This window comes from Paroedura picta, chromosome 16 (assembly GCF_049243985.1).
Source record: "Paroedura picta isolate Pp20150507F chromosome 16, Ppicta_v3.0, whole genome shotgun sequence".
Lineage (NCBI taxonomy): Eukaryota > Metazoa > Chordata > Lepidosauria > Squamata > Gekkonidae > Paroedura > Paroedura picta.
The window spans coordinates 29,326,253-29,349,080 of NC_135384.1; the positions used below are offsets into that span (position 1 = coordinate 29,326,253).

Genomic DNA, 22,828 nt, shown 5'->3' on the forward strand with positions numbered 1-22,828 from the left:
GCTTCAGACCAACAGGCCTTAAGTTTCGTGTGAGGAATGGTTTCCCTACATGGGCCGATTTTATTTTAGGGTCACTGAGGGGGTCACAGGTAGCCTACGAGGCATTGAGGGATGCCAGCCTCCAGGAGGGAGCTGGGGACCCCCTGGAATTACAGCTCGCTGCCAGGCAACAGAGATCAGTTCCCCTGGAGAAAAGGGATGCTCTGCGGGGCAGACTCTGCCACCCGGCGCCCTACCAAGGTCTCTGACCCCGCATCTCCAGGAGGTTCTTAACCTGGGTTTGGCATCCTTTTCCCGCCCCCTCCCATGCCGGTGGATGGGGGTGGGGTGGGGGGATGACAATCCTATAGGCAGAGATTGGTGTTATTCTGTTCATGACTACAATGTATGTATGTATGTATGTATGTATGTATGTATGTATGTATGTATGTATGTATGTATGGAACTATGTGGCCATCAGCTACTATGTGGGAGTGGCAGGATACAAATGGAATAAATGCATATAGGTAAAATAAAGGTATGCATGGATATTTAAAGCACACTCCAAGAGCCAGTTTGGTGTAGTGGTTAGGAGTGCGGACTTCTAACCTGGCATGCCAGGTTCGATTCTGCACTCCCCCACATGCAACCAGCTGAGTTGACCTTGGGCTCGCCATGGCACTGATAAAGCTGTACTGCCCAAGCAGTGATATCAGGGCTCTCTCAGCCTCACCCACCCCACAGGGTGTCTGTTGTGGGGAGAGGAAAGGGAAGGCGACTGTAAGCCGCTTTGAGCCTCCTTCGGGTAGGGAAAAGCGGCATATAAGAACCAACTCTTCTTCTTCTTCTTCTACATCAACTTCCTTTGACTTGCCCTTCCCGGCTCAATAATATCCTGGGAAGAAGCTCCCACCTGCATTCACACTGTCGCATTTAGATTCAGGTGTCCGTGCGGGGGGGGGGGGCAGGTTGATCTGAGTCAGTAGAGCAAACTCTCCCCCCAAGTTCAATCCTGGCTCGCAACCGCTGTGTGCATGCCCACTTCTTTGGGACCAGCAACTTCTGTGCCGGGTGGAAGATTTCGTGTGCTCCAGGGCGAGTCCGGACCGCCCCCGTTGGATGCCAGGCCTGCCCCCTCCTCCAGGTCCCCGCCTGGCCGCAGGGTTGCCACCCCCCCGGGGGGAGGGGGCGGCTGGAGCGCAGGCGCCAGGGCTGCGCTTCCCGGGAGAGGCGGGGGGAGTCGGCGGCCAGGAGCGCGCCCCGGTCCCTCCCCAAAGCGGGCTGGCCGCCTGGAGGGCGGGGACGACTTGGAGCGGCGGCTCGGGCCGGCCTGGCTGCAATCGGAGCGCCTCGCCAAGCAGCAGAGCCCGGCACAGGAGGGGCAGCCCGGCTCCGGCCCAGCCATGATTTGCGCCCGGGGCAAGAAGAAGAAGACGACCCGCCCGGAGAGCCCCCCGGCCCAACCGCCCCAGCAGTCCCGAGCGCAGGCGGGCGGGGGGCTGGCCAAGCTGTCGGCGCAGCGCACCTTCAAGAAGCTGGGTGAGTCCACGACCCCCCCCCCGCCCCCGCCTGGCCCGAGGGGGAAAGAGAGGGAGGGTCCCGGGGGGAGGGGGGAGCCCTGCGCAGGGACGCGCGAAGTTCCACTCGGGCTCCTCCAAGAGCCACGGACTTGCAGTGTGGCCCGGGGCGGCTTCCCCAGAGAGCGACATCGGAGTGCCAAGAGCCACGGGGCTGGCTCCTGGGGAGAGCGCGCGAAATCGGACTCCTGCAGGGGCGCCGCGAAGACCCACGGAGTGTTATTTTTGGGGGGGGGGTGGAAGCTGTCCTGTGGACGCCCCCTCCTGCAGGCACAGGCAACCCAGAGCTTATCCCTTGAACGAGGTCTTCAAGGCCCCCCTGGGCTCAAGCTGGCTCCTGGGCCTTCCGACCCCCGCGATGCCCCTCCCGGATCTGTGTTCGAGGGGACAGGTGCCGCTTCGGGACCTCTTGGGCTCCCCGGGATGGCCCTTCAGCCTGAGGCGCAAGCTCCGGTCCCGACGCCCTTTCAGAGGCTCGCAGGAGTTCTGTACCGGATTGAAATGCCAGCATCATTTCCCGGTGCTCTTAGTGAGCCGGGCTGAGCCCTCCGGACACCTGGTGCTCTGTTTGGAAAGGCTGCCGGAAAGCATAGAATTGGGAAGGAGGGCGGCTGAGTTTCCTCGCCTCGGCTCTTGGGCTGGTTTAGAATTGCTAAGTGGAAAGGGAGGAAAGGGGGTGGCCTTTTCTGGGCAGGACAGTCCAGCGTGGGAGATGGAGGTTCATTTGTGCAGCAAGAATTGGAAGTCTTCTGGGCAGAGGTGTAGTTTATCAGGCAGAGAGGCCAGGGACCTGCAGGGACTTGGGCAGATGCATTCAGGAGAGCCGCCGTGTCCAAAAGCGCTTGAGCAACCTTGGAGTCCAGGCGGCTGCCTTGGTGTGCACACTCACTTCATCAGATATTTCAGCAAGTGTGCTTGCATCCCAGCGCTTATACCTTAAATAAAACGTGGTTGGTCTTCCCAGTGCCCCTGGACTCAAGCCTTGTCTTGCTACTTCAGCCCAACGCAGCCACCTGCCTGATTCCCTCCCAAGCGTCTTCTTGTTTCTCTTTGAGCACGGTTCTTTGGGGAAGGCGCCGTAGCCCCAACGCAGCCGGGGCCTGTGGGGTGAAATGGGCCCGGTCCTTTCGAGGCGGGCTGCGACCCACAAGAACTGTGCGGAAGAGAGAGGAGGGGGCGAATGCTACAGCAACAAGATGGGAGTCTGCCAACACAACAATGCTAGAGGCAGGAAAAATCTCGCTTGCTGCATAACAACTTTCATCGGTTGCGGTCTGGGCAAAAGATATATATATTTTGCTAGTCACAAAAGGCTTACAGTTAACAATACTAATACAAAACTGGATTCCTAATATAATATTACAATATGTGAAGCAAAGTCGATTTCGTGTGAATCAAGAAATACAGGAGCACGTTCGGTTTTCTATAAAACAAAACTAGCAATTTACGTGAACTGCTCCTCGTGCTGGCAAAATCAAGAATGAGGCGAACCCTAAATTCTAGCACTTGTTACTTATAAGGTTTTGTGACTAGGAAAGTATGCTCAGGCCACGACTGGCGGCAGCTGCGTGGCAGAAACGACCGTCTTGTGCGTTGCTGCAAGCAGACGACGACTAAGAGAAAGACGGGGAAGCGAGTTTGTTTATTGCGTCTAAACTTGGCCCGTTTCAGACACAGTTTTCCTCTGCTGCGTCTGCCAGAGAGCCAGCCTGCGCGAGGCTTTCTTGAATGAGGGCCAAGAAAAATAAATCAGAAGAACTTCCTTCTTCCAGCGCCGGAAGCCCAGCGCAGGATAAGGGGGCGGAAGGGGCATCAAGCCAGGCGAGAATACGTGTCCGGACAATCAGAATAGGCAACCTCTCCGAAGGGAAGGGTGACAAGACGCAATTTCCAAAAGCCTTCCTGCTTCAAAACACATTTCATTTGATCGATCTGTTGAGAGAGAGAGCTTTGGCCCTAACAGTGCCTTGAAGATATATACCTCTTTCTTTTGTTGACTTATATATCTCCTCTGCTGTTAGAAACGACCACAGATAAAATATCCCTGTTCTGGTATTCACAATCAGTTTGCATATCATTGGGGTTTCCTGATACTTTCCCCCCGGGACTTGAAAGTTGGGTGCTAGCTCCTGGGACAGGTCCAAGACCTCAAAGCTGACAGAGTTGGGATGCCAACCTCCAGGTCAGACCCGGGGATCCCCCAGAATTACAGCTCCATTCCAGACTGCAGAGGCCAGTTCCCCTGGAGAAAATGAATGCTTGGGGGCCCCCCCAGGCTCCAACCTCAAATCTGCTGGAGTTTCCCAACCTGGATCCAGCAACTGTGCCCCCCATACCCCACCAGCGGCCAGGTGACCCTAGAAGAATGTGATAAAGAATGACTGGATCCTGGCAAGATCTTTGCATGCAGAGAAAAGTCTGTGTGTGTGTGTTTGGGGGGGGGATGACCCCAGCCAGCAAAGCCTTCACTGTGACAGCCCCCAGGTCCCAGAGCTCTCCCTGGTAAAGTGGACTGTGGCAGTCTTTTGACACCAGTTAGAAAAACATCTGTTCATCCACACACTAAGCTGACGTAGGGGGCCGGGAGGGGCTGTGTTTCCTCTGTGTAGCCACTGACACTGGTTTTCTGCCTTGACTGGTCTTTCGATTGCTTTCCTCATCATGAGCTGCCTTGAAGAGTTGCAGGGCCTGCTTGGCTAAGGCCCAGTCTGCAGCAGCAAGGCCAACAGGTGTAGGGTGGCCCTTTGGGTGAACTGCCCGCCACCCACTCCTGCTGTGTCCTGGGTCCCCTGTGGGGCCCAAATTTCTCCACCTGCTTTTTTAACATCCCCATCGGCTCCGCCTTACAGGAGGACAGCGTCTTGGGAAGTTTTCAAACTTCTTCACAAACAGTTGACAGCGTTCTATAAATGCGGCTGCTCTTACAAAGCCACGACCGCTTTGATTAATGACGCGAGGTGGACGGAAAGGAATATAAAATGCAGCAATTTCAAGCCCCCCCCCCCATGTCCTCATTCCACAGCCCTGGCTGCTTTCCCAGAGAGACTGGTCCTTACCGTGACCCCCTCCTCCCCGAATCCAATCAAGATGACAAGCAATCATTAACCGGTCCAGAAATCCCTTCCTGCGTTTTGGGGACTGGGATGAAATGGGAAGGAGGAGGGATTGTTGAGTATTTGGAGGACTGAGCCTTTTAATGCCGCTCGGATTAAAAGCAGCCTAGAACTGCGTTGGGGAGCCGACAAGCAGACAGAGCTGGCCCTAGTTGGGTAGGGCTTGAGCTGCCGTTCTCCCACAAGGGGCAACGTGTGGGGTATTCTTCCTAGTGTGGGTAGATTTCCCCTTGCAGACGCACCCACACACACTGTTTATTTTGATTTGCGTACCTGCGGCGTCCCTGGAGCAGCTTTCTTTCTGGGTGGTCCCAATGTGCAGCCCCGGCTAATCCGAAGGCCCTGATTGCGGACTTGGAGGCATTTGGGGGTTTCATCCAGTGGGAAATCTTCTCCCCCCCACCCCACTGTGAGCTGGCTGTTTCAGGGCTTGGTACGGTACACCCCATGGAACTAGGGTTGCCAGCCTCCAGATGGGGCCTGGAGATCTCCCACTATTCGTTTTGTCTCCAGACAATGAAAGATCAGTCCCTCTGGATAAGATGGCTGCTTTGGAAGGGGGGTAAGGTCTCTCCCCTCCACTGCCTCCCACCCCAAGACCCAAGCGCTGCACTCTTACAATTTGTTTTGCAGCCTGTTCATTCCACCAACAACTGAGGCGGGGGGGGGGGAAGTGTAGGGTGTGCTTTTTTTCACCAGCCCATGGATATTTCCCCGTCCTTGCATTATATTTCTCCAGACTTTCGCACCAATGCCCTTCCAATCATCTTGTTAAAACACGTTCACTGGAATTTGTGCAGCCCAAAGGCCTGTCGTGTCTCATGACTGCAAAATAAATGGGCCTCGGCAGAAATGAGAATGGCCGTTCTTTGAAGCCAGCAGTAGCAGCAGCAGAGGGATTCCAGCGTCTCTGAAGAACTGCAGGCACCCGAAAGCTGATACCATGGGTTAAACCTCCTTAGTCTTTAAAGAGAGGCAGCTTCATGTAGTGGATAGGAGTGTGGACTTCTAATCTGGCATGCTGGGTTCGATTCTGCACTCCCCCACATGCAGCCAGCTGGGTGACCTTGGGCTCACCACAACACTGATAAAATGCTCTGACCGGGCAGTGATATCAGCGCTCTCTCAGCCTCACCCACCCCACAGGGTGTCTGTTGTGGGGAGAGGAAAGGGAAGGCGACTGTAAGCCACTTTGAGACTCCTTCGGGCAGTGAAATGTACAGCATAAAGTCCAACACTTATTCTCCCCTCCTGGATCTGTCTTTAAAGGAATGAATGAGCTCGTGGCTGGAAAAACAGACTTGACGATATAATTCCGCTTGCAGGTCTGGCATATCCCAGGTGAGAGTCCCTGTTTTGCCAGGGGCAGAAATCCTCTCAAAATAGCCCCAGGCCTTCCAGAGATGGTGCGCGGGCTATAATTAAGCCAGATCAATGTGCACAGTCAACATGAGGACCGTCTGGGAACGGAGACGCTGTGCCCTGAGCGGGAAGAAAGTTGGATTCAGCCCCCTGCTTAGCCCGGAGGTCTCCTGGGCAAATCACTGACGCTCAGCCCTGCCAGCTGCTCGGACTCTGATGGAGGGGAGAGGCCAGAAGTCTCTCAAATGCGGGTTTCTTTCATTCATTTCTCTCCCTAGCGGGGAGACCCAAAGCAGCTCACCCCGTTGCTGCCTGCTTCTCCATTTTATCCTCCCAGCAGACCTGTGAGGTGAGGGCCAAGGTCACTCCGCAACTTCACCTCCCTGAGGGCTGTAGCATTTCTGGAATCGCTCCCTGGCGGGACCTGCAGGATCGATGACCTTTGCCTAATTTCAAGGCTGAGGGAAGTTTGCGTTCCTCCTCGTGTCCCAAGTTGGAGACGAGAAAGCAGTTTGGGCCGAGAGCAAAAAGCACGGTCCGGGCGATACGGTTGTTCCCGGAAGCCAATGCTCACCTCTTTTCTCTCCGCGCAACTGGCTCATGCTCATGGATGCGCAAACCTGTTGGACCAGCACGGACCGCGTGACAAGGTCACTGGGGGGACCAAGCCCCATTGAAGAATCTTCCCCACCTGGTTCTCTCTCTTCCAGAGTCATTCATGGTATCGTTGTTGTTGTGGCTGGGTGTGTGTGTGTGTTTTGGCCGGCTTGCCAGCCACACCCGCCTCTGGAACATGCCATGCCTTGGCCGGGTTCTTCATTGCACACAACGCACAAAAGGCTCCCTGCTAACTATTCAGCGCAACAGAGGGCTTGCCAGAGGGGAGTGGCACGGAGCATCATCTCCCTGGGACACCACCATGCATTTCTTTCAATGTCTTTCTTGCAATATTCTTTCATATCTTTCAATGCAGTTCTTTTCTATTCGCTTTATATCCTGATCCTTTCTCCCCAATGGGGGAACCCCCCCCACCCCAAAGCAGCTTATATCTGTTCTGTGTTCTCTTATCAACAACCCTGCAGGGTAGGAGGACAAAGTTCGAGTCCAGTGGCACTTTTATGACCAACAATGTTGATAATTCTGGGCTGGAGCATTCGTATGCCTGCACACAAAAACTTATACCCAGCGTTAACCTTTGCCATGTGCTGGCAGGCACGCATGGGCACTGTCATCTGTGAACATCTGGAGAGTCACAGTTTGGCCCCCTTGTGATCTAGACTGGCCCTTCGACCCTTCCACCACACTGGCTCTCTCCTGGGCGACTAGTGTGGTCAGAGGCCCAGCTGAAGCCGTCGTTTTTGACACGGAAGGCCCCAGCCCTGAGGGCACGGAATGCCAGAGACTCATTGATTCCCACATAAGGTTTGCCAGAGAGGCCCTGTCGCATCGCCCGTGACGGGTGGGTGGTCCTGGCTTGGTCTGCAGGAGGAGAGGACCCTTCTCAAATGGCCACCCCCTCCCTCGGGAAGCTCATCTTCCCACTTACCTCATGTTGGGAGCAGGTGGAGGTGGACTTTCCTGCCCCTCCAGGCAGTACGCCGCACGTGACGGGTGAGTTAACTGGTCTGGAGTTGCCTGTGTCCAGCGGCCTGAGTTAACGTGGTCATCCATAGAATAATCATGGAAGGGACCTCCAAGGTCATCTAGTCCAACCCCCTGCACAATGCAGGAAGCTCACAACTACCTACCCACCATCACAGTGATCCAAACTCCATGCCCAGAATCCACCCCCAGAAACCCTGGCCTGGGGGAAATTTGCCTTCTGACCCCAAGGTGGCACAGGGCATTTCCCTGGGGTCATAAGAGCCAAGCACTGACCCACCCACTCCCAATCTGCCTAAGGACACCGACCGTCTCAGTCACCGGTGGAGCTTGGAGCTGCACGCATTGGCCGGCCTGTTTGCCGCACTTCTAAGAACCAACTCTTATAAGAACCAACTCTTCTTCTTCTTCTTCTCTGGCAGCTGACATTTCAAGCAGGAACAAGATCCTCCCCAGGGGAACAGGGGCCACCCTGGACACCGACCGCGTTACCAACAGAACAGGCCTGAACTTGTCCGCTCTCCCGTGCTCTCAGCCGGGGACCGTGTTTTTCCCAGGGCAGTGAGTTGCTAACCCTCCTGGGAATACGCTGTCAGTCTGTCGTCAGGGACGCCGGAGGTGCGATACCTCTCACCTTGGACCTTCTTTTTGCCGAGAAACACACAGCGGGGTTTCCCAGGACCCAGGGGAGGGAGCGGAAATACTGACGGGGTGAGAATGTGGCCTGGCCTATGACAATCGAGATGAACACATTGCAGGACCAGAACCAGCTATAACAGATTGCAGAATTGTTTACGCCCCTGTTGAAAATGGAGGGTGGGGGGAATTCTGTACAACTGTGCGTATCTGTATACAGACTTCCAAGGAAGATTGGCAGGATCAGACTGCGTTAGGTCTGAGCTTGTTGGCATTCCTGCGTACTCACGGAGAGGCGTTACGGGTGATCAACAGATAAGATGCTCTTGTATGGTTCTTAAGCACTTTGGGCTGATAATAAGTGGTTTATAGTTTTCTAGATACAGTTTTATCCCTCACCTTTGCGGTTCTCTCCTGTTGTGTTAAGAACCTCTTGTGGCGCAGAGTGGTAAGGCAGCCGTCTAAAAGCTCTGCCCATGAGGCTGGGAGTTCGATCCCAGCAGCCGGCTCAAGGTTGACTCAGCCTTCCATCCTTCCGAGGTCGGTAAAATGAGTACCCAGCTTGCTGAGGGGTAAACGGTAATGACTGGGGAAGGCACTGGCAAACCACCCCGTATTGAGTCTGCCATGAAAACGGTAGAGGGCGTCACCTCAAGGGTCAGACACGACCTGGTGCTTGCACAGGGGATACCTTTACCTTACCTGTTGTGTCAGTCGGGTGCCGTGTTTTTCCCAGGGCAGGTAATTGCCAAACCTTCCTAGGAATACGTTGCCAGTCTGTTGCAAGAGACGCTTGAGACTCAAACAGGCAAGAACTGAATTGCGCAGGACATTTCTTTAGAACGGCTTCCGCAACGAGGGCTTTGTGAAGCCCTGGGGTTCCTTGAAGGTCCTGGAAGAGTTTCTCGAATAGGTGGGAGTCAATTACTCATTTCTTTGTGAAAAACTGGTATGCATTTATCGGGCGATAAGACCATGCGTGGAGGATCCCTCGTGGCCACCGTCTCTGCGTTTTGTGGGTCCTCAGAGTCACAGTTGCTACCGGGGATCTTACCGAGGGCCCTATTGAGATGTGAAAGCGGGGCATGCGAAGGCAGAAGGACATATTCTGAGATGGAAGTTTATGGATTAGAAAGAAGTGCTGGGAGCTACTGAGGAAAGTGGGGACCCTGAAAACGAGAGACAATCCAGACCTCGTTTTGGCTCTCATCATCTCCGAATCATGAGGAAGGACTGAACTTGTAGCCGGCCCCATCAGCCTTCCCCCCCCCCCCCCCGAAGGCTGGCCTCCCTAGCCTGGAGAGACCAGCGTTTGGGCTTTTGTACACAGTCCTTTCCAAGTCGTCTGGCCCTTGTAGATCTTTTTGAACGAATGGATCAGCCGTTCTCGCGCTCTTCGCTCTGCACAGCCAAAGGAAGGCAGTTAGATAATACAGGAATTGCAGAATCAGGAACTGGCCAGACCCGCAAAAGGCCTGCAAAGCCACCTGCGTGTTCATGCACAGGCTGGATTTGCTAACGTTGCACAATCCCGGCAAAAAATTTCTTGCAAAAACAGCACTCGGTCCTGGCACTGGGAGGAAGGCCGCGGACGGGATCGGGCCGCTTGAGCGGCCTCGCTGGGGGAATGAGCGCGGCTTCTCTCCGCCCCCCACCTGCCCGGGCAGCCCTGCCCCTAGATGGCCAGCATGTCAGCCGCCTTGCAAGGTGAGTGGCAGTCTGCCTGGGCTGGAGGAAGCATTAGGGGGCGGCTTGTGAGTTCAGAGCATTTGGGCATTTGTGTGTCTGTCCGTCCGTCCGTCCAGCTGGGTCCTGGCCTCCTGCCCCAAAGTGGGCACCCCCACTGCCCCACTGCATCTGGGGCTCTAGCCTCTTTGGGAAGGGATTCTGTCCGAAGGAAGAGCCGTCCTGGCTCAAAGTGCTTCCAGAGGGGCTGCTGTTGAAGGCGCACAGACCAAAATGTCCTTGGAGTGCTGCTGTGGATTTCTCCCGCAGTTTCCGTCTTGGGATCAGTGCAATAGGATTCTGGCGTGCCTTTGACGGTTCAGTCCTTGATCATGCCGAGTATCAGCTGCCGCGTCTGAGGCTGGCGGTCCTCCAGCCCCCAGGAAGGAAGGGGGACCCAGTGGCAGGGGAAGGGCGAGAGGGGCAGGCCGGGTCTCTTTTGGCTGCAGGTGGGAGGCCTGAGGGGCAAATTGGGGGGGTGGTTGGGGCATCCGACCGCAGCTCGACAATTAGTGCTTCTTGGCGTGGGTTTTGGCCCCCTGGAGCAACTGGGGCGGGAGACCGCCCTGCAGATTTCAAATCAACACAGGGAGTGAGGCAACCTACGAATTCTTCTCCTGCCGGGCGGGGCAGTTTGGAAAACGGGTTGCTGCTGTTTTCTGAGCTGGAAGGGAAGTGGCATTTTTGCTGTGAGCAAAGCGGGCTGGAAACGTTCTGAAAGGGGGGCCGTGGTCAGAGGCGAGCCTGTGCTCTGGCTGCCCCGGTATTTCTTCTCCCTGGCACGGATTCACGTGTTTTAATCGCGGCCTTTATCGAGAAAACAGCTCTCGTTCGACGTGGGTTTCTGATATTCCTTCTCTGGCCTCCGCCCCCACGCCATCCCTGAAAAGGATGAGGGCAGGCCAAGGTTTTCCCCTGTAATCTGAGAGTTTATTTACTTCCCTTTGGTTCAACGCAACTTCTCCGTACTTTGACGGCAGGGCACTGGGAAGGAACGTGGGTCTCTGCAACAGCTTGTCGGAAAATATTCCGGCTTGTGAGATTTGGAACATGATCGTAGTGGACAATCCGAAAACAAACCGAACGCACGATGCTATTTTGAACGCTAGCCTTTGTAGGAAGTGTTGACCTGGAACATGGGAGCCCCGGGTTCAAATCCCCAGCAGCAGAACCTTGTGGGTTACTCTAGGCCAGGGGTAGCCAAACTGCGGCCCTCCAGATGTCCATGGACTACAATTCCCATGAGCCCCTGCCAGAGAATGCTCTAGGCCCTTCAGACATTCTTAGCCAAGCCACCTCACAAGGTTGTTCTGCAGACGAAACGGAGATCAGAATGCCGAAAGCCACTTTGGACCTCCATTAGGGAGAAAGGCAGGAGTGACAGTGAAGCAGAAGAAGAAGACCTGGGTTTTATACCCTGCTTTTCACTTCCTGAGGGAATCCCAAAGCAGGTTACAAACCCCTTCCCTTCCTCTTCCTGCAACAGAAACCTGTGAGGTAGGTGAGGCTGAGAATGCTTCCGAGAGAACTTGGACCGTCCAAAGAATACCCGAGAATCAAACCCAGTTCTCCAGATCAGAGGATGCCGCTCTTAACCACGACCCCAATGGAAATGAATAAAATTCATTTTATGTTCCAGTCTGAGGGCCGCAGGTACAAGAAGTGGATGAGGGAACCTAGGCACTGTGGCGATGCACAGTCAGTACGTGCAAAACAGACGTGTACAAGCAATTCTGGTCCTGCAAAATGCTCCACTCTTTGTCGGCCCTGCTTCTTTCCCACTAAGCTGCTGGCAGCCCAGCCAGACTGCGAGCCTCTGGTAAAGGCCTGTTTCCTTTCTGGGGGCGGGGCCTTAACGGAGCCAGAGGTAAGTCCTGGGGCCTGCTTGGCATCATGGTGCCCTTCCACCTTTCAAGAGCCCCAAGGCTACCTTGAATTCCAGCCTCTAACGGGGCACACGCTTCTAACACACGACCGACCACGGCTGTGTGACCCCCCACTTCCCTCCGTCTCGCTAAATGAAATGACGAGGGTGTCACAAGGTGGGGCAGAATCTGCTTCTTTAGAAAAGTCTCTTGAGTGCAGAGGAGTTGGCCCGTCTCTGGTTTTCTTGATGTTTGGCATTTTAAGTGGCCTCGGGCGTAGGAAAGGCGGGGAGATGTCATTTCTAGGAAAAAGGAAAAAAGAAGGAAACCTGACCAGCCTTACGGAGGCTTCTGTGTTGATGTGCAGACTTGAAATCCTGGATCTAGAACCGTGCTGGGTCAGACCAGGGAGGGCCCATCTAGTCCACCTTCTGAGGAACAAGAAGCCAACCCCCCCCCCCCCCCCCGGTGTCCTCCTTGGTTCCTCTAAACCAGCCTTTGAAAGACCACTCAACTTTGTAGCTGGTGACTAATTTCCAAAGTTGCTGGTGGTGTGCAGTTCTGGAGCAATGAGATTTCCTCTTCCAGCGCTTCCCACGGAGGTCTGGGGAAGAAGTGAAAACATCCCTTGACATCCCTCTCTGGAAGTGGGACTTATCGGCCGTTGCAGCAGCCACAGGATCTGTCCCGCCCTTCCCAGCGCCCTGTGGGATTGACAGCTGGCTCAGGCGGGGCGGTTTTTGGGCTGGCTGGCACAGGTGAGCTCTTGCATTGCAGGGATGCCAAACATTCCTTCTGCCAAGAGACGGTTCCTTCCCTCGTTAACCCTGGAATGGCCTCAAGCCCCAAATAACAGAACCACAGCCAATGGGATACAACAACGGTGCGCCTGGGCCCCCTTCTTGCCCTTCAACCTTTTGAGGAATGACCTTGCCCTGACCCAATGCCCCAAAGCTGGCCACAGGTCGAACCTTGCCTTGCCGCTTGAGTTCCTGGACTTCTTGCGCTGAACTCTGAGAAGTCGAGCATTGTGGTTTTGGGAAGAGCAGGGGAGCCTCTTAAACAGCACGTAAGAGGCAACAAGCAACATTTTGCTGGCCTTAAAGGTGCCCTGAGACTCACGCTCTGTTCTGGGCTCACGAGGGGTCAGGTGTGGGCGTTCCATTAGAGGCTGGGATTCAAGGTAGCTTGAAAGGTGGGAGGGCGCCATGAGGTCATGCATGACCCAGGACTTACCCTGGGGGAAAGTTAGCCCCCCCCTGCCCCCCAGAAGGCCAATGCGCTTACGGAGAGGCTCGCAGAAGAAGGCCTTGGCTGGGCCGACGAAGAGCCGAGCGTCTCTCAGGACTAGACTCGCTTTTACGCTGAAGGGGCAGGAGAGTTATGTAAGGGCGATGGGGTTAAATATAGAATCCCGGGGAGACTCTTACGCCAAGCAGGCAGGTCTGGGAGTGTGTGTGTGTGTGTGTGTGTGTGTGTGTGTTGCAGAGTGACAGACGTACCTTCGCCTTTGCACAAGCCCGTCTGACTCGCTTTGTGGAGTGATTCAGAACCGTCACGGCCTCTGCCGGCTTGCTGGGATGCTTTTCTAGGCGGTTATAGGGCAGCTGCAGCAGCTATTGCCCCTGGAGCTGCAGGAAATGGAAGGAAAGGTGTCTCCCCCCCCTCCCTCCAGCAACGGCAGATCCAGAGCTGCCCTCTTTCCCAACAGTGAAGGGCACAGGAAACACAGCCGGAAGAAACGCAGCACTTTAGATCTTCTCTGGAAATTCCATCTGGTGCCTGGCAAGCCCCCCCCCCCCCAAAGCGTTCCAGCAGTTTCCCGGGTTCCCGGCCTGGTGCTGGGGGAGAGTTTCACCAGGACCACCACAAATCCAGCCTGAACTCCCTAGAAGTTTAAAAGTCTAAACTGAGGATATCGTGCTTCCATCACTCTATGAGAAGACCAGAGTCACCGGAAAAGAGAATCGTGCTAGGAAAAGCGGAAGGCAGGAGGAAAAGAGGAAAACCCAGGAAGAGATGGGCTGGCTCCATCTGGGAAGCCACAAGGACCACCCCCCACCCCCCCATTGCAGGAGCCGGGACGGGCTGTTACTGAGCACAGGATGTTTTGGAGGATGCTCGCTCATAGGCAAAGACAATAATGCTAGGAAAAGACAACCACACTAGCAGAAGCGGAAGGCAGCAGGTAAGGAGGAAGACCCAACAAGCCACCCCACGGCTGCCAATGCCCCCTTGACACTCTCAGAGGTAGCAGCTCTGAATTACAAACCTGCCCCACACCTCGAACTCGGTCCTTGGCCAATCCGCCTACACAACAGAGGCGGACTGAGGCAAGGACACTGTGCGTGTGTGTGTGTGTGGGGGGGACTTGTGGTGCAGACTCTGCCTGCTCTGAGCTGTGCAGAAAGTTCTCTCTGTACAGAAGGTTCCCCCCCCCCCTCCAAGGTTCTGCGCCTGGCCAAAGTCTTCCCGGCCTCCCATTAAACACTTCTGTGCAGCCCGCAGCTGACCCCTCCTGATCCTGGCACGTCCTCCTTGACCTTTTAAAGCCCAGCTGGCTGTAAACAAAAATGCTCACAGATGTTCCGGGCAGGAGGGAGACGCAGGGCGGTGAAGCACAGAGGGCGGGCGCAGGACGAAACGCTGGAGTCGGCCAAGTTCAGAACCGCCGCGGAGTTCTCTCGAAAGTATTTGTGCCGAGCCTTAGGGTGCTTCTTTCTAGCAAGAAAACATCAGCTCCGGGCCCTTGGCTGGTGGTCAGACGCAAGAAGGAACACAAAAGGAAAGCATGCTGTCCTTGGCTCCTCTTTTTCGGAGCATCTGGAAAACCGCAAACCCCACAGGCTGGCTGGTTGGGTCTGTCAGGCAGCGGGGGCCGGGGGAGCGGCATCCGAAGCCGGGGGCGTCCCTGAGGTTTGCACCAGCGCTGGCATGCCTCCCTCCTCCCTCTGCCCCGTGGCTTCTCAGGCTGTCTTTCAAATCCAGGAAACGGTTTTAGTTGCTGGCCCTCCGCTGCTGACTCACGGCTCCTCCGCGGCTGGGCCGGGCAAGCACCCAACCTGTGCCTGAGCCGCCAAAGGAAAAAGTGAGCCTCTGGGCTCCCCCGCCTGCACTTGAGGGTCTTTCCCCCCTGCTGGGGGCGAGGGAGAGGGACAGCGAGGGCTCAGGGACCCTCGGCTGACCCTTTGGCCCGTTCCCTCTGCACTTCGGGATGTTTGGAGATACCTTTCTGAAAAATTGGGAGTGGGCTGGTGGATGCAAGCTTGTCGCTGTTTGCTGTTTCACACGCTGGAGTGACCGAGCTCTGCCATTACTTCGTTGTAGGGCAATTAGCCTTTATGTATTTATTTAACTAGGGGCCTCTTGTGGCGCAGAGTGGTAAGGCAGCCGTCTGACAGCTTTGCCCATGAGGCTGGGAGTTCAATCCCAGCAGCCAGCTCAAGGTTGACTCAGCCTTCCATCCTTCCGAGGTGGGTAAAATGAGTACCCAGCTTGCTGGGGGGGTAAACGGTAATGACTGGGGAAGGCACTGGCAAACCACCCCGTATTGAGTCTGCCATGAAAACGCTGGAGGGCGTCACCCCAAGGGTCAGACATGACTCGGTGCTTGCACAGGAGGGGATACCTTTACCTTTACCTTATTTATTTAACTTCATTTATACCTGGTCTTACTCCCCACTGGGGACCCAGAACAGCTACTCCTGTTCTCCTTTATCCTCACTACAACCCTGCGAGGTGGGTTAGAATGAGAGAGAGGGAGGGAGGGAGGCACCTGGCAAGCTTCCTGTTAAATCCGTGGGCTCAGAGGTGGACACGGACCCTGGATTCAGCCCTGGGTGGCAGGGAAGGCTGGCAGGAACGGCCCCCGCAGGAGCACTTCACAGCCTGCCCAAAGAACTGGGTTTCCGAGCGGTGCTCCCCGGGCTTGGGTTTTAAGGCACGGGGGAGAGTGAAGTGCAGGAGGCTGTGAGAGGCGGTTTGGGACACGCTGAAGACTAGAAGCTCAGCAGGATGGAGAGACAGAAGTCTCCCAAGGCCGGCCAGGTGGCGCAATCCTGACACCCAATCGCCACCCAGAAAATCAGATTACAGGCTGCTTCCAAAAAGGGCTGAAGTCACCGCGATAAATATAACTGCAAATTTTGAAGGCGCACCGCACTGACGGAGCCGTTCTGGGCTGAGTGTACATCTGCACGGTGCCATTAGTCTGTGGTTTGGCTCCTCTGCACCTGCTGCCCACGTCTCTACATCTGCATAACAAAACATTTCGAAGCCCTTTCCTATTTGTCAAGGATCGTCACAGCAGGGTCTCTGGAACTTGTCCCTGTCTTTCTGCTCATCAACACAACCTTCCTTTCTGCATAAAACTTTTCAGGGGTTAATTTGAGCATTCGCACCCTCATTCCCGTCAGTCCCCCGGCTCAATTGCAATTTGTATTCTAATAGGGGTACCTGTTGTTTTTTCCTTCTCAAAAGTGTGACATCTAGGACAGAGCACTTCTGAGCATGCAGAGAGTGCCCTTTTGCTCTGACAAAATTGCTTAAAAAAAAAAAAAAGAAACAGGGTCAGCAAAGGGCAGAGCTTCTGCTAGGCGGGCAGAAGGTCCCGGGTTCAATCCCCGGCAGCAACTCCAGTCAAAAGGACCAGGCAGGAGGGGATGGGAAAGCCCTTGGCCTGAGACCCTGGCTCAGTGGCAGAGCCTCTGCTTGGCACGCAGGAGGTGCCCGGTTCAATCTCTGGCATCCCAACTTCAAAAGGTCCAGGCAGGTGGTGACAGGTGCTTTCCTGCAAGTGTCTGCGTTTTCCTGGACAGGCAGGAGTCCTGCATTATTAGCAAAGCAGACCAGCCCGTCTCATACCGACCACAGTGGGGCCATGCCTTTGTTTCCTGCTCTCGGAAGAGTGGGGCGAGGCCTCCCAGAGAAGGGCGGAAGCCGAAAAGGAAACACAAACTTCGGCACGGTCGCCCACGGTGACTAATCCAAAGTGCAAACGGCCACCCTTGATGTGGTCTTTTGTGACTGTCAGAGGGGATTAAGTCCTGGGCGGCTTTCCCGCCCCTTTGCTGGGCAGCCCGCCAGCCCGTCGGGGATTAATCTGTGGCATTTGTCCCGTGTCCTTTCTCTTTCGGGTGGCCCAGATAGCGGGCGCCGGCCTGCAGCCTTACGATGAAGCATGTTATTCATGCCAAAGCTTTCCCCAAGTTTCCTGCTGTCAACAGAGGCCAGAATCCCATGGTTTCTCGAGTTTCTTGGTTGCCCTCATGGGCGCTGCACAGATCTACGAAGGCCTGACGGGTGTTTGTGTCTGGTTTGGTGGACTGCAAACCGTGCAGGTTTATGCAGGATTCGAGAGCCACCAAACCAAATGCAAACTCCCTCTGGGCCTCCTGTGCCAGCTGCCCAGAGGATCCAAACATGTCTCCCTTGGTGGGGGTTTCTGACCTTGAAAGCTGAATGGATTCATTCGCGTGCCATTACAGAATCCAAGTGGAAATTCTGCAAAAGGGGTCTACAGTAATCTTAGTCTGGAGAGGGGGCAGCATATTTGCCGGGAATGGCATTTTAGGCATAGTGAGAGCCCCTGTGGTTCACGTTAGCATTTCAGGCGTTCCGGGTGATTTCACACGTTCCGCAGCATTGAAGAGAGGGCTCTCCAGAATGAAGCGCTGGTGGCCGGAATGTCTCCTTGCAATGTTCATTCAAGCTATGCGTGGACTGCGTGATGCTCAGATCTCACCCTTTACCCCCTTCCCCTTGCAGGCCTGACCGATGACGAAGACATCAAGGTGCTCCTGAAAGGGTCCCTTCTCTGGAAGATCAAGGGCCGCCAGCGGCAGAAGCAGCGGCTTCACCGCCTTCAGGACGACGGGATGACCATCTGGTTCGAGACCCGCTACAAAAGGGCTCACTCCAAACACGTCTGTAAGTCTCTCTGGAGAAACAAGCTTCTTCCGGTCCCGGTCCCCATTGGGGAGAAAGGCCGATAAATGCGATAAACAAGTCCACCCTTCCTAATGGGAGCACTCCTCAGAAATAGCCCCTCTGCCTCCCTTCCTCCCTAAGGGGCTTGGAAGATGGTAGGGGGGGGGGTCACAGTCTATCCCTTTGAGGCTCACTAAAGCTGGGGTGGGGGAGGGGATCGGTGCTGTTTGGATTCAGGTTTTCCTGATTTTACCAGTTCCTGATTTGGTTGACCAAGCTGACTTCGTTCAGTTCGGGCAAATCAAACCCAGCTCTCCCGATCAGAGCTGCCCCTCTTCACTGTCCCCAGCCCCGCCAGCTTGGCTTTTCTCGTCTGGGATTTAAGCGATTGGTCCCCAAACTGGCCTTATTGGCCAGCCCCCCTCTGCCAGTCCCTCGCCTCGGCCCCAAAGGCCACTTTGTTTGGGGTCAGCCAGGCGTGAAAGTTAGGAAGGGGAAAAGAAAAGGAACTTTCCCAAGCGGTTGAACTAAAATCTCTCATTGTGGTCGAACTAGGGCACCGTGCAAAGGTTTAAACGAGATGAAATCCCATAAAATCCGGCAGCATCTGGCAAGATGCCAGAAGAAGAGCGCTGGCGCTTGGTCAGTGGGTGCGGTATTTCGGAACGCGGGGGAGATGGGAGCGCCCACGGGCAGGGACTGCTTCTGAGAAGGGTTGCCAGCTTCCAGGCGGCACCTGGAGATCTTCCGGTATTAATATTGACATCCAGATGACCAAGATCAGTTCCCAGGTAGAGCACTGCTGATGTGGAGGGTGGAGCATCATGAGCTCCTGAAGTCCTTCCGGAGATCCCCCCTCCCCATTTCCAGGTGCTTCCCAATCCTAAGATGGCAACTGAAGCCTTGTTTCCCTTTGCTGGCACCGTAGCGTTCTATGACAAACCCTGGCCTTGCATAGCTGGCTCAGGCCCTATTGGACAGTGCCCATATCCTCCTAGATAACGAGACTCACAATCCTGCTCTTGCCGTCTGTCACGTCCTTCCTCCAAATTGCTCGGGATTGCACCCATGATCTCTCCTGTTTAGCCAATACGATGATGCTGTGAGGGGGGCAAGGCTGAAAAGTCCATGGTAGAGTAATATTTGAAACCCAAGTCTTAGGTTTTCAGCGGTGTGAGCAGGCAGGAGTAGATCTGTGCACCCGCCCTACACTCTTCGACCGGGCCTTTCTTGGTTTTGCTTTTTTGCTGCGTTCAACACCCAGCAGCGATGAGCCCACCCCTTTCTGCTGTCCAAAACCCAATGAAAGATCCTTTTCTGCTGCCCGACATGCGAACTACTCCTGCCCTACAGCTCCCCTTCCAAGGGCTGAACAAGCAAAGTGCTTCCACCGAGCGCAAACAAAGTCCTTCACGCGCTGGGGCCTTTGCAAATTCCTCCTCCACACCCTGTCCCAAAACAAGAGAGGTGTTGTTCACACTGCATTCTGGCCAAGGTAGGGCCAAGGAACCCCACAGATAAAAAATGTCCGGGGAAAACAAAGCCACGCCCTGCCCTGGGAGTCTTGAGTAAGACTCAACCTCAAGGGCTTAGAAGTTGATTTGGGGGTCACGGGAGGACGAGAACTTCCTCGTTCATGCAAGCCAGGCTGTGAGGCGTGGAGAGGGTGTGTAACAAAGCAGCAGTGACCCGGGAAAGCTCCAAGTTCAAGTCTTGCCCCTGGTGTGAGTTCATGGAGCAGAGTAAGCGACACCACCTGGCTAAAGTGAGGTACAGATTAATCGGAGGATGTCTGGGGGAGGGGCTATAACATGGCCAAGCCTCATAACGGGGGTCCCCTTTTCAGGCTCTTGCCCACCACAGTTCAGCTCTCATTGGAGTGTCTGTACAATTAGGAGCCGCACTGTAAGCAGAAGTTCAGCCGGTGCAGCTTGGGTTTGTGGTTTGTTGCAAGATGGATCCTCCTGTGTAATTTTGCATCCTCGAATGCCAAGTCTTAACACATCTGCTTTTCTTCGATTCTGGCTTTTAAAATTTCTCATTGGTTCTACTAGCCAAATCCTATCGTATTGTTCACTGAATTACTTATTTACTTGCCTCTTCTTTTGCAGTCTCCATCTTCCACATCGAAAGCGTGCGCGAAGGCTACCAGTCGGAGGGGCTGCGGAAGTACGGCGGTTCTTTCCCAGAGGCCCAGTGCTTCACGATCGTTTTCCGAGGCAAGCGGAAAAACCTGGACCTCGCGGCCCAGACGGTGGAGGAGGCTCAGCGCTGGGTGAGAGGCCTCACCAAACTCATGGCCAGAGCGGAAGCCATGAGCCAGCGGGAAAAGCTGGAGCAATATCCTTTCTCTCGAGGGCAGCGGAAGCGGTCCCGAGGAAGTGTGCGGAATTAGTGCCATGCGCCCATTTCCCTGACCCTCCCAGGGTAGTTGGGCTCAGTTGCATGCTGGGAGTTGCCAGTAGGCTTGTGCGCGCCTTGGCCGCTTCGGCAGCCAGTCAGATCCCAAAGTCAGGCAAGCCTAGTTGCCGGCGGAAACTTAGCTCAACAAATGTGTGCTTGGAGGATTGAAATTGGACCGGAAGGGTGCAGGGAGGGGGGCCAGGCCCTTCTCCTCTGTGCTACAGAGGGCTGCACAAGCAAGGGGGGGTGGGGAGCTGAGTGTGCCGGTGGGCTGTTTCCCCCAATGGGTGAAAAACAGGCCCCGGATCATCCTCGTCGCTCTCCTCAGCACCCTCTCCGTTTTGCCACTTAGCAGATTTGAACGGGCTTCCTTTTGGCCAGTGTCTGTGGTGGTCTGCCCCATTTGCCCGTTGAGGGCGCTTTGTGAGATTGTGCAATCCTTGCTCAGTCATGACAACCGTTGCTCACTATCTCACTCCCTGGAACGAAAGGTTTCCCTCGGGGGGGGCTGGCTGTTTCCCGGCCCCTTTGCTCTTTCCTTACATCGGCTTTGACTTGGATCCATGACATCCTGCAGCGTGCGGACAAGAACAAGGACAACAAGATGAGCTTCAAGGAGATCAAAAACATGCTGCGCATGATCAACATCGACATGAATGACATCTACGCCTACAAGCTCTTCAAGGTAAGCCCTTCCGTTCCGCCTGGAACGAAGCCACCACCTCGTCTCCATCGTTGGTCCTGCTTGGCTTCAGCTACATCCCTCCCGTTAAAGCTCGGGTGGATCTGGCGGAGAGAGCTCCGACTAGGAAAGCCAGCCTCCTGGAAATCCAGCTCATCTCCAGACCCCGGAGATCAGCTCCCCTGGAGACAAGGGCTCCTTTGGAAGCGATTGTCCCCTGTGGAGCACCGTCTTCACCTCAAACCCTCCACTGTTCACAGATGGCGGTCTGTCATTTAACTGAACCTGAAGCCCCCTCCTCCCAAAGAGAGGACCCCCCAACCCAGGGCAGCTGGAGTCTCCATCCAGGGCTCCTTCCTCCTTCCCTTCCTTCCTTCCTTCCCCAGGAGTGTGACAAGTCAAACAACGACCGACTGGAGGAGCACGAGATCGAGGAGTTCTGCACGCGTCTGATGGCGCGTCCCGAGCTGGAGGCCATCTTCCTCAGCTACTCGGGGGAGGACTGCGTGCTGTCTGCCGAGGAGCTGCGGGAGTTCCTACGCGACCAGGGCGAGGAGGCCAGCTTGCAGCGGGCAAGAGAGATCATCCAGTCGTACGAGCTGAACGAGAAAGGTACAGGCCGGCCGGCCCAGGCTGGGCAGGCATTCCAGATCAGACGCCGTCTGGCAGGCGGGTCTCACTGGTGGCACATGGAACATTAGTCCCGGGAGCGATGGAAACTCCGCTCTCCTTGCGGCTGCGGGATGCCTGGCTCAGCAGAGCCAACCATTTGGGGGTAGGAGAGTCAGCCGGCGAGGTTTTCCTAACTCCTGCTGTTTCCCCGAGTCCCCCGCGAACCCAAAGAGCTGTGAAATTATTTCAGAATTATTTCCTTCAGGCTTTAAAACCACAGGTCAGCAAATCCTCTCCCCCCTTTCATTTAAGAAGTCAATCAGAGGCTTCCAATGATTAACAAAATTCGTCGTTGGCTTTTCTGCAACCCAGACCTAAGTTGAGCCACCTCTGCAGTTCCCAACATCCTCCACAGTCGGAATCTGGGCTGTTTTCCAGTTCTGAGCCTGCTCAGATTCCCAGGTTGTTGGTCTTCAAGGTGCCCCAGGACTCAAACTTTGTTAGAGAGACGCTATAACTTTGCCTCGATGATGTGGGATTTGGGAGGGTGGGGGACCAACGGGCCATTGGTGCCGCCTCACTCGCTCACTCACCCAGGAGTGGTGCTCATGCGCTGGACTCTCTGAGCCCTCCTCCGGGGGCAGCTGCCCGGTGCTGCCCGGCAGAACAGAGGAGTCGGGGGACTCCCGGTTCCTTCCACTCACGATCGACCCGTCCCACAGCCAAGCTCCACAACCTCATGATGCTGGACGGATTCACGATGTACCTGCTCTCCTCCGCCGGGAGCATCCTCAACCAAGCCCACACGGGGATCTACCAAGACATGACGCAGCCCCTGTGCCACTACTTCATCTCCAGCTCCCACAACACCTACCTGACGGACAACCAGATAGGGGGAGCCAGCAGCACCGAGGCCTACATCCGGTACGGGGGGGGGGGGGGTCGCCACGCTGGCCTGAACGAGGTCCCACCCCAGGGGCACTTGGGCAGCTGCTTTCTTAGGGGGCCCCTGGTGAGCTGTAGGGCTGAGAGGGGCCCTTCCAGCCCCTGACTTTCCCTCCTGCCTCCCTCTCTCTCCCCCCGGCAGGGCCTTGATGAAAGGGTGCCGCTGCGTGGAGCTGGACTGCTGGGAGGGGTCCAACGGGGAGCCTGTCATCTACCACGGCCACACCCTCACCTCCAAGATCCTCTTCCGGGATGCCATCGAGAGCATTCGGGACTACGCTTTCAAGGTAGGCTGGAACGGGGCTCTCAAGGGCCCTCGTAGGCATTGGCAACCAACTGCAACGTTTCGCAAGGAGTTTCCAGCCAACGCTGGCAGGGGCTGATGGGAATTGTAGTCCA

General features: G+C 55.5%; 1 protein-coding gene across 2 annotated transcripts in view; it reads left to right on the top strand.

Moving 5' to 3' along the window:
• The first annotated feature begins 1,184 nt into the window (after positions 1 to 1,184).
• Positions 1,185 to 22,828, top strand: part of PLCD3 (phospholipase C delta 3) — a 32,279-nt gene continuing 10,635 nt past the window's right edge. The window contains exons 1-7 of one of the 2 annotated variants that reach the window (XM_077315821.1): positions 1,185 to 1,518; positions 17,626 to 17,787; positions 19,899 to 20,127; positions 20,746 to 20,875; positions 21,259 to 21,484; positions 22,207 to 22,408; positions 22,572 to 22,716. In XM_077315821.1, coding sequence (XP_077171936.1) covers positions 1,383 to 1,518; positions 17,626 to 17,787; positions 19,899 to 20,127; positions 20,746 to 20,875; positions 21,259 to 21,484; positions 22,207 to 22,408; positions 22,572 to 22,716 — 1,230 coding nt within the window. In that variant the 5' untranslated portion in view covers positions 1,185 to 1,382. Of the gene's footprint in view, positions 1,519 to 9,823; positions 9,977 to 17,625; positions 17,788 to 19,898; positions 20,128 to 20,745; positions 20,876 to 21,258; positions 21,485 to 22,206; positions 22,409 to 22,571; positions 22,717 to 22,828 lie in introns of those variants that run through there. The other variant, XM_077315822.1, reaches the window with a different exon arrangement.